Source organism: Spermophilus citellus (genome assembly GCF_964194105.1).
Source record: "Spermophilus citellus genome assembly, chromosome: 17".
Classification (NCBI taxonomy): Eukaryota; Metazoa; Chordata; class Mammalia; order Rodentia; family Sciuridae; genus Spermophilus; species Spermophilus citellus.
Window position 1 is genome coordinate 5149425 of NC_138199.1, and position 14210 is coordinate 5163634.

The window sequence follows — 14210 nt, forward strand, 5'->3', positions numbered from 1 at the left end:
ATCTTCTCAAGGGATGGCCTGAACAGGGTCACTTAATGAGTCTGTGACTGAAATAAGTATGGGAGGTTTTCTGGCTATGATTTTGTTGTTGTTGTTTTTAATTAACTTTTTGATGTTTTGAATTGAACCCAGAGCCTTGTACCTGGTTTTACAGTGGTGATTATAGCTGGGAAGAGTGGTACACTCTTGTAATCCCATAGACTAGAGAGACTGAGGCAGGAGGATTACAAGTTTGAGGCCAGCCTAAGCACCATAAAAATGCCCTGTTTCAAAATAAAAAACTAAAGGGACTGGGGATGCAGCTCAGTGGTAAAGTGCCCCTGGGTTTAACCCCTGGTACTGCCAAAAATAACTGAACAAAAACCACATTATCTTTGTAGTGCGGATTATATTGATCTTCTTTCCTTTAGACTGTTGGGCTGTCATTCATATTCAAGTTAAGAATACAAACTGAAAATGAAAATATGTTCTTTCTAATTTAAGAGAATTTTCAAGAGTTTTCTCCTTAAGGATATTCCACAGTTTATAGTTACTTATATTGCAAGATACTATTTGTTTTCTCTGACTCCTGAAATACTGGCTTCTCTTTGAAGATTCTGTGCCCAGCTTCTACTGGAGACAAAATGGGGTAGTGCAGAAAGAACAAGTCCTTTGGAGGCAGTCGGCCTGAATTAAATTCCAGTTCCCCACATTTAATCTGCATGACCTTGGGCAAGATAGCTTAATCTCTCTGGATCTCAGTTCTTTAATTGTAAGAAGAGAAAAAGAGTAGCTACTAGGTCAGATCATACCCGATTCAGCTGGACTTCAACACTGGACAAGTGTACTACTGTTGTAAAACAAAACAAGAGGTGGTGGAGTACTTGCTGAGCATGCACAAGGTCCTGGTTCCATTTACAGCATTGCAATAAAGAAAAGAAAACTAGGTGATCAGAAGGTTGTTTAAATTTGGGGACTCAGTAATGCCACTGGGGATCCAGGTTCTTTCCATCTTTCTGGTCTATCATCCCAAGTTATGTTGGCCTGGCATTCTGACTAGTTCTCTGCTATAGTTCTGGCCATCTTGAGTCCAGTGCAAGAACACTTCTCTTCCAATGGGTCTCCTTAAGAATGGGAGAACTTTTCCCAACCCACCTGCCCGCAAACCTCCCCTCATGTGTTGTTGGCCAGAAGTAGGTCCCACAGCATGCCCAGTCTAGTCACTAGCAAGGAGAATGGAATCACTGTGATTGACTCAGACTGTGAATTAAGAATCACTCCTGACCCTTCTGTCAGGGTCAGAGCCCTGGAATTATTTGATAAGGAAAAGGTAGGGATGTCTCATAGATAGGTCATCCACAGAGTGTTAAACCTTTTTTATAGTGTTAATTAAAGCTCCAGGTTATTATTTGATTGTGATTTGTTTAAATTAATGGATTTTATTTTTTAGATTATAGGAAACTGAGTGGAAAGTATAAAAATTTTCCCCCTCGCCATTACCCTCAGTTTCCCCCAATTATTGGGGGGGGGTGGTAGAAATAAAAAGCAAATGTGGTAGAATGTTTACAATTGGTAGATGTAGATGACGGGCATATAATAGTGATCTTTGTATTATAATTGTGACACTTATATATTAATTTGAAAATGTTCAAAATGAAAAACTGAACAATAAAGACTTTTGTACATTTTATTTTTTTAAGAGAGAGAGAATTTTTAATATTTATTTTTTAGTTTTCAGCAGACATAACATCTTTGTTATGAGCCACACGCATGCCAGGCGAGCTCACTACCGCTTGAGCCACATCCCCAGCCCAACTTTTGTACATTTTAGATGAAATTTTATATTTTTTAATAAATTATTCTTCTAGGACTCTCATATTTTCACATTTTCCCATTAAAGTAGTATTGAATTGGAATTTAGTCATAAGGAGTGAGATAGGGGTTTTGCTTAACTTTAGCTTTAAGTGCCACTTTATATTAAATTCTTTTAAACCTATATTTTAATTTTCATTTTATTGTAATCACATTACTATGTAATTTTTTGACATTTTGAAATTCTAATAAAGTAGGTTTCATCTTTATTCTTTCTTTTCCAAATTTTCTTGGATTTCCCCATGCCTTTATTCTTCCAGGTGAACCTAGTAATAAACACATCAAGTTCATGATTGATTTGAATTATGTTAAAGTTATAGATTAAATCTGGATAGACTTGATGTCTTTGTTTTCTCATTGAATAACAATTTCTGTAGATAGCAAAGGTTCCTTTAACAATTCAAATATTCATGTCAGTTTTTTTTATTTGAGAAATTAATGTTTTCACCATACTGTAAGGTAAATAAATATTAAAATAATTACTTTATATTAGGTATTAGGGAGGAAAAGAGGAATAAGACAGCATTGCTGCCACTCAGAGAGTTGATAGTCTCCTAAGAAGAATGATTCAAATGGTGTAGTTACATGGGGAAATTCAAGCATTTGCAAAATGGAGAAGTATCAGAAAGGAGAAGGATCTTAATTCTGCCTGCGATGGGCAGGCTAATCAGAGGAGGTGATGCCATGGTTTGCTTGGGCAGCCACAACCAAATACCATCGTCTGAGTGGCTTAAACAACACCTTGTTTCTTAAAGTTCTAGAGGCTGAAGTCTGAGATCACAATGCAGATAGCATGGTCAGTTTATGGTGAAGGCTCTCTCTTTGGCTTTTACAAGGTTACCTTCTCACTGTATCCTCACTTTATCAGAGAGAGAAAGCAAGAAGAAGGGGGAGAGAGAGGGACACACACATATATCATCACACATCATACAGGGGACAGAACCCAGTGGTGCTTTATCACTGAGCTACATCCCATAGCCCTGCTTATTTTGAGACAAGGTCTTGCTAAGCTTCTGAGGCTGGCTGTAAACTTGAGATCCTCCTGCCTCAGTTTCCCTAGTAGCTGGGATTACAGGCCTGTGACACCATGCCTAAGGCTAGAGAGATCTTCTTTTAAAGCCACCAATCCTATCAGATTGTCCCACCCTTATGACCTCATTTAAACTTAATTATCTCTGAAACACCCTATCTCCAAATTCCATCACATTGGAGGTTGGAGCTTCACTGATGAATTGGGAGGCGGAAGTAAGAGAGCACAATCCAATTCATAGAAGATGACTAGGCATTTGCCAGGCAGCCAAGTTATGAGATGGTAATCAAAACAGAGAGATAGGAGATATAAATGCATAGAGGCCTACGACAGTAGGTTGTATTTTGGGAACTACAACTGGCTTAATGTTGCTGGAATATAAAGTAGAAGGACATATAGCACTTTCGAAAGATGAGGCTAGAGTAATAGGTATGAAGATGGGGTCCAAGATTTTGAAGGACCTTGTTTACCATGCTTAAGAACCAGGGACTTTGTCTTAAAGGTAGAGGGGAGTCACAGGGAGCTTTTAAACTGAGGATTGATATGGTCAGAATTGTTATTTTTAAAAAGTTGGGAAGGAGAAGCAATTTGAACACAAGCAAAACTGGAAGCAGCAAGTGATCTGGGAAGCTAATTCAGTCACTCTTGTAAGAGACGAAGGCCCACATTAAAGCGGATGCAGCAAGAGATGAGAGAGGCAACATCTGAACCATGTTAAGGATACACAGGATTATCCAGATATTTTTGATGTGAGAGTTGAAAGAGCCATAGGCGTCCAGGTTGGGCTGGTGTCTTACTTGTCCAGTGTTTATAAAGAGACATGTTAATGACTCAACACAATGCTGTGAACAACCAATAAAAAAAAAAATTAATAAAATGACTCATCAGTTTCCAAACTCTATGGTAAGTATGTAACTATTCTATAAACTGAAGTTATATTGTTGTTAACAATGTTCACAAACTCAGGTTTTACCTATCATTCTGGAAACATTTGGGGAAGTCAGCCATCTTTTCTGGGCTGATTATTCACATTTTTTTAAAGGGAGGGGGTTGACATGATCTCATACACATTTCTGCCCTCCTTTTGTCCTGTTTCACATTGTCCTTAGTCCATTTGCTTTTCTGTGTTTAGAGCTGTGTTAGGTTTGGTAGATTACAGAAAGAAAACTGCGACACTTTTTCTCCAGTTAATTTTATTTGAGAAACCAATTTATGGTACTTTCACTAAAAAGAAATAATGTCTAACTAAGGACTGATTTATATGTGATGAATTCTACACATTTTTTCCATCCATTTGTTCATTTCTTCAGAGTTCCTGCTCTCATGAAGCTTATATTCCAGGGGAGGGTAAGCAATTAGTATACTCAGAGTATATAGCAGCCCCCACACTCGGTTTTACTTTTTGCAATTTCAGTTATGATCAACTACAGTCTGAAAATATAGACTATCCCAGAAATATACAATTTGTAAGTTTTAAATTGTGTGCCATTGTAAGTATGACATCTCAGGCTGTCCCACTCTGAGAAATGAATCATTCCTTTGTCCAGTGTATCAAACACTGTATACATTATCTCTTGTCATTACTCATTTAGTAGCCATCTTGGTTATCAGCTCTACTGTCACCATATCACAGTGTTTCTATTCAAGTAATCCTTATTTACTTATTTTTTTTTAAGAGAGAGAGAGAGAGAGAGAGAGAGAGAGAGAGAATTTTAATATTTATTTTTTAGTTTTCGGCGGACACAACATCTTTGTTGGTATGTGGTGCTGAGGATTGAACACGGGTCCCACGCATGCCAGGCGAGCGTGCTACCGCTTCAGCCACATCCCCAGCCCCTTATTTACTTATTAATGATCCCGAAGCACAAGACCAGTGATGCTGGCGATATGGATGTGCAAAAGAGATGCCATAATGTGCTTCCTTTAAATAAAAATATTTTGCAACTTAGTAAGGATAGAAAAAAAAAATCATACGCTGAGTTTGCTAAGATCTAAAGTAAGTTATTGTTGTTAATCTCTTATGGTGCCTGAATTTGTAAGTTAAACTTTGTCATAGGCACATACACACAGGAAAACATACAGTACTGGTACAGTTCAGTACTATCTGTGATTTCAGGCATCCACAGGGAGTCTTGGAACATTTTCCCCATGGATAAGGGAAACCTACTGTACAAAATGGTGATAAGGGTCACAGAGATCAGAAAAGAAGAGGACGGGAGGGTCAAGAGTCTGTTTTACTTTTTAATGTGGTGTTATAAGAGAAGCTCCTAATAAGAAGAGGCCTTTGAGTAGAGACCTAGGAGGTGAGAGTGAATCATATGGTCAATTTAACATAGGTATCTCGATGAGTGTTCCAGGGAGAGGGAATAGCAAGTACAAAGGCCCTTAGGTGGCAGCTTCAGCTAATTTGAAGAATAGCAAGGAGGCTGGAGCCGTAAAACCAGTGTGAGATGGGGAAGGTGAGTTCATTGAGGAGGAAAGGGGAAAATTATTCTGGGACTTGGAGGCCACTGATTTTTTACTTTTCCTTTACATGAGACAGAAGCACATCAGAACTATTGTAAATGGAGGCATGATATGATTTGAGCTAGGTTTTAGAACCATCACTCTATTCTAGTATGTGGAGAATAGACTATAGAGAAGCAGGGGATGAAGGGAGACTGGTTAGAAGGCAGTTGCAGTAATTCTGGAAGGAGATGACAGTGGCTTGGACAGTAAGTGGCTTGGCAGTAAGTGGAGGAGGTAGGAAGTACTGAAACATAGTGGCATTTATGATATACACAATCTATACTAATAGGATTTGCTGATGAACTGGATGTGGCATGTGAGAGGCATTGAAGTCTATGGTCTGAGTCACTGGAAGAATGGAATTTCCTTTTATGGAAATGGAGAAGATATGAGGGGCATAGATCTATGGGAGAAAAGCAAGAGCTCCGTTTTGTTCTGGTTAAATTGGAGATGTTTATTTAGATGTCTAAGTGGAATCATCAAGAAGTGTCATTGAGAAAGCAGTTGGATAAATAAGTCTGAACTTCAGAAGAGGGGACCAGCCTGGTGATACTTAGATGGTATTTAAAAGCTACAAGTTGGGCCAGGCATGGTGGCATATGCCTGTAATCCCAGCAACTTGGGAGGCTGAGGCAGGAGGACCACAAGGTCAAGGCCAGTCTCAGCAACTTAGCAATTTAGCCAGGCCCTGTGTCAAAATTTAAAAAGTGAGGGTGGGGGTGAGACACAGTGGTTAAGCACCCCTGGGTTCAATCCCCCTATTAAAAAAAAAAAAAAGCCACAAATTGGGAAATAAAAGACCAAGAGAGTTGAGAAGTCAGGCGGCTGAGCTGTAAGGCACTCCAGAGTCTAGGGGTCATGTTCAACAAAGGGGATTGAGAAGAGGCCACCAGGGAGGTGGACCAAAAACTAGGAGAGTATAGCATCCTGAAAACCAAGTGAATACAGTTTTAAAATGCTGGGAGTGATTAGCAATGTCCTAATATGTTGATAGTCAGGAAAAATGACTGAATATGGACTGTAATGTTCAAAGATGCAGAAGACAGGACCAGCATTCCATTAATGATTTTTTTTACTTCTAAATATTGTCACTGCAGATTTAGTTAGTTCTAAGTGTTTTCATTGTAAGATGAGAGCTGCTCAGGGTAATTTGCATAAATTAATCATTTCCAACAGTGGCAGTATAGTATATAAATAGAAATATTTATGATCCGCATGCATTTTTATTACTAGTGATAGTGTTCTTCTTGACTAGTGGGCATGTCTTTGTGAGCGTTATTTTTTTTCTTCACCTCCTCAAGAGTTGTTTGTTCATCGATTCATTCATTCACTCATCCGGAAAAATCTTTATTAAGCGTCTTCTCTGTGCCAACTCTAGGTTTTTCTGGTTCCGATAGATCTAATTTCACATGCGCGGTTCTTGGCCTTTTCTGTGGCTCTTGGCGTTAGCCTCTCCGCAGTGGGGTTTTTCCAGCCTACCTGGTCCAACTGCAGTTCTCGCTGTGGGCGGATGGAGGCCAGAAGTCGGTCAACCGGTGCGTCAGTCCCAAGACCGGGAGCGGACCCTGGGGACACCGGGGAAGCGATATGCAGACGAATGGGCGGGGCTATGTAGATAAGATGGGCGGGCCGCGCCCAGCGAGCCGCGTGGAGTCGAGGAAGGCCAGCCCTTTCTAGTCGGGCGGGATGCAGATGAGGGGGGCGGGCCGCGTGGAACGAAGGAGGGCGGGCGCTATGTAGATGAGGGGGCGGGCGCTATGTAGATGAGGGGGCGGGCCCGCCCGCGGGCGCGAGGAGCGGCTCAGCCGGCGGCCGCCGGGAACTGGAAGGCGCCCGGCCCTTTCTTTGACTGGAGCGGACCCGCGGACGCAGCTGCCTCTCCAGCCAGAGCCAGCGCGCTCTGCGGCACGGTGGACACCCTGTCCGAGGCCGGCCAGCCGGCAGCTACCGGAGTCAGCAGAGCATGGGCAACCACTCTGGGCGGCCAGAGGATCCCGAACCAGGTCGGTGCGGTTTGGCTGGGGGTCGCGCCGCGCCCCCTCCCCTGCCGAGCGCCCTTCCCCCACCCGCCTCCCGGGCGGGCGGCGGCGGCGGTGGCGGCGGTGGCGCGACCCGCTGCGCGGAGTGGGGGCGAGTGTGGAAAGGTGAAGTTCCCGCGATGTGATTCTTCCCTTTGGAATGCGCTGGTGGGGTTGTGAAATTACCTGTGCTGGTTCCGCGACCAGGAAATGCCACTCGCTATAAACACGTACCTGAAAGCCCCGGGGTCAGCCCGGACTCCCGAGAGGGGAGCGGGAAGGAGCTCCCAGGCCCGGCCCGAGAAGTGGGGTCGGGGAAGAAGTCTTGGTGAAGGCGTCACCGTGTGACCTCTCTGGCCCTTCTGGTCTCCTATGCGGTGTAGGCAGTTCTCGCAGACTTTCTGGGCCATGGGCGACGAAAAGTGTGACTTGGCAGTGGTTTTCTGGCTCATTGTCCGTTTTTGCAGTGCATCATTTGCATATCACACACTTTTCTGGAGTCCCGCGGAAGGTGGCGACCCCGTCAGCTGATTTTTGTTACTCATACTCAGACCAAGGGCTTGATTGTGACTGTGTCTTCCCCCAACATAATCTGTCCTTATTCTGGGATGCCAGAACTTGTCCAGTTTATCAGATTTTTATTTCCTTGGAAATGAAGTGAGTGAGCTTTTGTAGAGACAGCTGGGCTCTAGATTTCATCTTCTGGTCCTTCATCCTGGACTCCCGCACAGATTTTGATGCTAATAACCACGGGTTGCGTTTAAAAAAACGAAACAGAACGTTTCTGTACTGACACATGTAGTCAGTGGATTTTATTTTAGTCTCTTTTTATTTATTTATTTTATTTTATTTTTTAAAATTTTATTTTATTTTTATTATTATTATTTTAGTCTCAAAAATGGCATCCCAGGTGATTGGAAAGAGATAGTTGATCTAATGTTGGAGTCCTTTGGTGGCAGGTGACCAGTCATAACTATTAAATCTTTTTTAAAGGAGTGATTTTTAATTTTTAATTTGAGCCAGGAAATTGAGGCTCTGAAGTGAACTGATTTGTCCAAATGATTTATCCCTTGAATTGGGAGCAGTGCTATGATTAAAAACTTGGTGTCTCAGCCTCAGTCATTTATGCCTCAGTCCTTGAACTGCTTGTTTTGACCATATTCCTGGGGCTGGGCAAAGGTGGGTGCCTCCCTGGTTCTGTGGCATGTTGAACTGGTACAATAGCCAGGATTGAAAACTTTAATAACTACACAGAAACACTGTCAAGAAAAATCTTAGGAGTGGGGTTACTGCGTAGATTACATAGAAGTCTAGTTACACAATAGTTGTCCAAACTTTTCTGCACAGAATAACCAATATATACAAAAATAAGAACAGTATATTGATTTTTCTGTGCAAAGAAGCCTGGGTAAGCCCTGTTGATAAGTTATTAGGTAAAGGATTTGTAACATTTTCAAAACACCTCTCACTAGTGCCCAAGAAATGTGAAAAAACCCTGTTTATTATTATTTCCTTTGAGTTAACATTGTAAAAAGATTGTCATTCTTGTTGATGCTTTTGAGTTTTTTGGATCTTTGTGTTTCAATTTCTAAGTGACCTTACATTTTAAAGCACTCCTGATGAATAAGAAATCCAAGATATTTTTATGTTAATGACACTTTTGTGTTTGTAGTTTTCAGGGTTTATATAATTTCAGAATAGGAACTGAGTCTGATTCGTTGAAGTTAAAGACACTTGATTGGGAAATCTTGGTAAGCACTTTCAATGCTGGACATTTGACTGAAAGGATGAGTGTAATCTTAACTAGTCTCTTATTGCTATGATGAAATGTATCAGTGAGATTCTGGAAAGTAGTGTTTTGTTAAAGATAAATGTATTTTCACTCTGCTTTACCATGGGGGCTGGAACAGGATTAGATGCCTCCCACTGGCAGTTATTGGTGCATTGGATTAGAATCTGTCCTTGGAGAGCAGTCAGTCACAATTTTAGGATTTTGTGGATCTGCAGGACCTCAGATGTTTGGGAGAGGAGGATCTTTTTAAAGGGTATGGCACACAACTCTAGTCCCAGCTACTTGGGAGGCTGAAGCGGGAGTTGAAAAACAGTCTGGGTGACATAGTGAGACCCCCATCTCAAAATAAATAAATAAAAGAATAAATGGGGGTAAAATTCTCCTTTCAGACTCCTTCAGCAGGATTCAGAGGGCTGGAGGGCACCATCTCTTCCAGGTCTTCTCTTCTTTGCCTACTTTGGGGTGTATCCAGGCAGGAGGCAGGTTTTTAACTGCTATTCATTTTCTAGCCCTTGGATTTGTGGTGGCCAACAAAGTTCATCTTTGGTGGTATCTGCGACGTTCTGAATTAGGTCATTGTGACGCATTGTGTTATTGCAGGATGGGTAAGAAAAATTGATCAAGTGACTTGAAAGGATGTGTGTCTGAGGGCAGCTAGAAACAGAACAGCATGCTAAAGACCACATCTCTTATTTTCTAGAAGGTCCCGGTTAACAACTCTTGTTTCCAACCAGGTTTTCAGTTCTTATATTGTCAGAGAGGGCTGTTGTGCAGTCTGTACACTACTCAAAGACATCTGGGTAAAGGTGTGAGTGGGCCCAGCTGCGATTGTATAAACCCAGAGGAAGGGGTCTGTTTTGCAGTTTTTACTGTTTGTATTCAAGCAAAGGTGCCCAGTATGCTAAAGATCTCTTAGAAAATGAGTTTAGAAGCCTTTCCTTCGTCCTGATACTAGTTGACAGTCTGCTTACTTCTTGTTGTAAATTTATATGTATGCATTTAAAAGATAAATACAAATGATATATAAAAGTAATACTTCCTCAGGTTGCACTCTGTATTATAGGTAATGATAACTGTAGTTACAGATGAATCCCCTAAATAGCCAGTTTAGATAGTAAAAGTTTATTTATCCCTCCTGTCGCAGTCTGCTGTGAGTTGGTGCCTTTAGAGGAATTATTGATGGTTATTAGATGTTCATCTTCATCTTCATCATATGGCTCCTAGATTGCCATTCATCTGCCTGAATTCAGGAGAGTGAGAATGCTTGGAGGATCCTGCAGGAGGCTTTAAGGGTCGGGCCTGGAAGTGGTGCATGCCAGTTCCACCCACATTCCACAGGCCAAGCTCAGTCACACAGCCCCACCAGGACGCCAAGTGACTGGAAAGTGTCTGCAGTGTGTCAAGCAGAGGATAGCATGGATGGAGGTGAACACTAGCAGTCTCTTTTGATGATCATTCTCAACCACATTTGTGTCAATATTTCATTTTTAAGAATTTTAATCTGAAAAGGTGAAAGGCTTATATAAGTGAACATGCAAATACACATCACCTGGATCTATAATTAATATTTTGCTATATTCATTCATATTTTTGTCCCTCTATCCATCCAAAAAGTCCAACTTATTTTCTGGTGCATTTCAAAGCCGCGGTGATTATCCCTATAATGCTACATAAAATAATATACTATGTTTTTATGAATTCTTGATTTATTAGCTTCCAAGACTCTCCACAAACCCTCTCTACAAAAGTTGAGAAGTTTCCTCTTGTGCCCCATTTCTGCAAGTCACACATAAACTTTCTAAATTCATTGTTAGTATTCGAAGGCTAGTGGTGGAATACAGGTGGTGGAGCGGTTGGTCAAAGGGTTTGAGCGGGAGTTACTGGCTTCTGTTGTCGTTAGTTTTCAGTTTCGTGGATTTCATATATTCACTAAGAGTTCAGTATAGTATGCATTTTTCTCAAGTATATTTTGTTCTGAAGAAGAATTTCATGAAGTGTTCTGAGAGACATACTTTGGAAAATGCACCTTTTTTATTAAAATGAAGATATCTACATAAAAAAATCGGTGATAACACATATTTTAAAAAGATAAGATCAAGTATATCTGTTGCCGTAGTAAATATGAATGGGTTAAACTGTTCATTAATAAAAAGAGTCTTCTTCCCACAGATTAAGACAAAACCAAAATCATATGCTTTTTCAGATACTACTTGATTTTAAAACTTAAGTCAATTAAAGTGAATAATAAAAACCAGTTATTTAAGCTTTCGAGTTCAACATTGTGATATCCTATTTAAAAATCCAATAAAATTTAGTGATCACTTTTAAGGGGATCTTTGATTAATATTCAGTTCAATATATAAACTTTACTAACAAATTTTAAGCATTTTGAATTGTGTCTATTAATATGTTTAGGTTCCTGTTAAAGTCTGAATGACAATTTTGGTTTTTTAAGTCTTATAAATTTAATAATTATTATAAAAAGCATAGTGATTCTTCAGTCTATACATATTTCAAAACACTTATACATTCTTTTTTACATGTGTGAATCTATAAATGCACACTTTCAAATTAAAATCACAAATTAATACTCAATTACACATTATAGTAGAATCAAAAAGTTGACCTGTAACTGTTTAATAGGTACAATTCTCTTAAACATAAAAAATATAATTCTAAAATGCAACTTAGTATTACTATTTGTTTGATTGTTTTAAAATATTTCTCTGCTTGTTCTAAGTCCTTCCATGGTTAAAAGATGTTTACATGACGACTTTTTTTACTTATTTGTGGTATTGGGAATTGAACTGGGTGTTTTACCACTAAGCTATATCACCAGCCCTTTTTTATTTTTTACTGTGAGACAGGATCTCGTTGAGTTGCAAACTGGCATTGAACTTGCAATCAGTCTCCCAAGTTGCTGAGATTACCTACTAGCACTACTATGCCTGGCTAGTGAATGTTTTATTCCAAATAATATAGGGATCTCTTTCCATATAATTTTTGGGATTTCCATCTTAGTTTGCTGAGATTTTTAAAACAGACATCTCTGACAGGGCCAAGGATTGATTCCTTAAGCTTCAGATGTAAACTTTAGCCCCCTTTTTTTTGGTTGAACATATTCTTAAACATTTGATTTGAGCATATACAGGACAATCTGCACATGAAAAATTTCCTCAACCTTCTCCTGACCTACATTGCCCTAGGCTTTATTGACAGTTTGACTAGGTATAGATTCCTAAGTTCAGAATCTCTCTACAGCATGGATTTCAAAAATTAAACAAGGAAGTGCTATAATGCCAATGTACTTTGGAGTCAAGTTATATTTTACTTAATTCTTATCACCCCTGATAGGAGCCTGAAAACTCCCCCCCGCCCAAAGCCCCATGCTCATATGGGCATACCACTTGATTAGAATTTGCACTTTTTTTTTGCATTTAAAATACGTAAATATTTTTTGTACTTAACTACAAAGACCTTTGACTTGATAGAATGCTGCCTGTTTTTCGTATACTTTCTGTATCTTAAGGCAGTATCTTTTTTGATAGTAAGACAAATGTGATTTAACTGTGGATGTCTCTCTAGGCTCTGTTTAACTTACAAGGTCACTCCACTGAAACAATAGAAACAATCAGTTGAAGACACAAACACACACCCTGAGTACCTCAAATGAGACAGGACATTTTATGTTAGTAAAATTATAATCCAAGAAGAAAAGTAGAAGTTACAAAATCTGATACACTAAATAGCAAAACATTGGCAGTAATGAAAACCTATTAGAAACTCATGGGAACACTCACAAGTAGAATGGGAGAATTTAACCATGTGTCATACACACACCATTTTTTCAGAATGTTCATGGAATGGTTAAGACATTTACCTATTCATTAAGACCAAAAAGAAACCTTATTTTTTTTTTTTTTTAAAGAGAGAGGTGAGAGAGAGAGAGACAGAGAGAATTTTTTTTTAATATTTACTTTTTAGTTCTCGGCGGACACAACATCTTTGTTGGTATGTGGTGCTGAGGATGGAACCCGGGCCGCACGCATGCCAGGCGAGCGCGCTACCGCCTGAGCCACATCCCCAGCCCCAAGAAACCTTATTATACTCGTTTTTCTGTCAATAATTTTTAGTTGTCAATGGACCTTTATTTTATTTATTTATATAAGTGGTCCTGAGAATCTAATTCAGTGCCTCACACATGGTTAGGAAAGTGCTCTGTCACTGAGCCGCAACCCCAGCCCTCATTATACTCTTTTTAAGGGAAATTTTATGGTTACCCTGTGATCATAATTAATAAACTGTAAATAATAAAAACTGAAAATTTAAAAGCTATTTAAAATTTTTTATTCAATGGGAGCTAAAAACTATATTTATAAATCATTTAGAAAAATAACATGAATACTAATAATCACAAATAAAATAAAGAAAATAAATAAAGAAAATAAATAAAGAAAATTCATTCTTCAGAAAGCTTTTATCATCGAGAAAGAATAAAAATAAATGAAGTACACGGAGCTGGGGTTGTGGCTCAGCGGTAGAGCGCTTGCCTACCATGTGTGAGGCACTGGGTTCCATCCTCAGCACCACATAAAATAAATAAATAAATAAAAATGAAGTACACAAAAAGCATTAGAAAATAAAAAACAGACCAGGTATGGTAGTACCATTCCTGAGTTCCACCTATTTGGGAGAGGCTGAGTTAGGAGGATGCTTGAACATAAGATGGAGGCCAACTAGGGCCATATAACAAGACCCCATCTCAACAAAAACCACAAAAGACAAGAAATCTGGGAAACAGGAAAGTTGTTATTTTTTAACAACTCCTGCATGGGAGTTCGGGTGGAGGTAAGGATATAGTCACAGAATGAACAAAATGTATAAAACCTGGGGGAGAAATAAGAAAGGTACAAGCCCTCTATGATAAACCATAAATTCACAGAAGCATATATATATATACACACACCCTTATTTTATTTGTTTATTTTTATGTGGTGCTGGGGATCAAACC

General features: G+C 39.6%; 1 protein-coding gene across 12 annotated transcripts in view; it reads left to right on the plus strand.

The window, feature by feature from the left end:
* SPECC1 (sperm antigen with calponin homology and coiled-coil domains 1) overlaps positions 1–14210 on the plus strand; it is a 280506-nt gene that overhangs the window by 117921 nt on the left and 148375 nt on the right. Inside the window, exon 1 of one of the 12 annotated variants that reach the window (XM_081270143.1) lies at positions 7143–7392. The exons of the other annotated variants lie outside the window; for them this stretch is intronic. Within the exon in view, the coding sequence (XP_081126269.1) occupies positions 7353–7392 (40 nt within the window). The 5' untranslated portion in view covers positions 7143–7352. Of the gene's footprint in view, positions 1–7142; positions 7393–14210 lie in introns of those variants that run through there. 12 annotated transcript variants of the gene reach the window in all.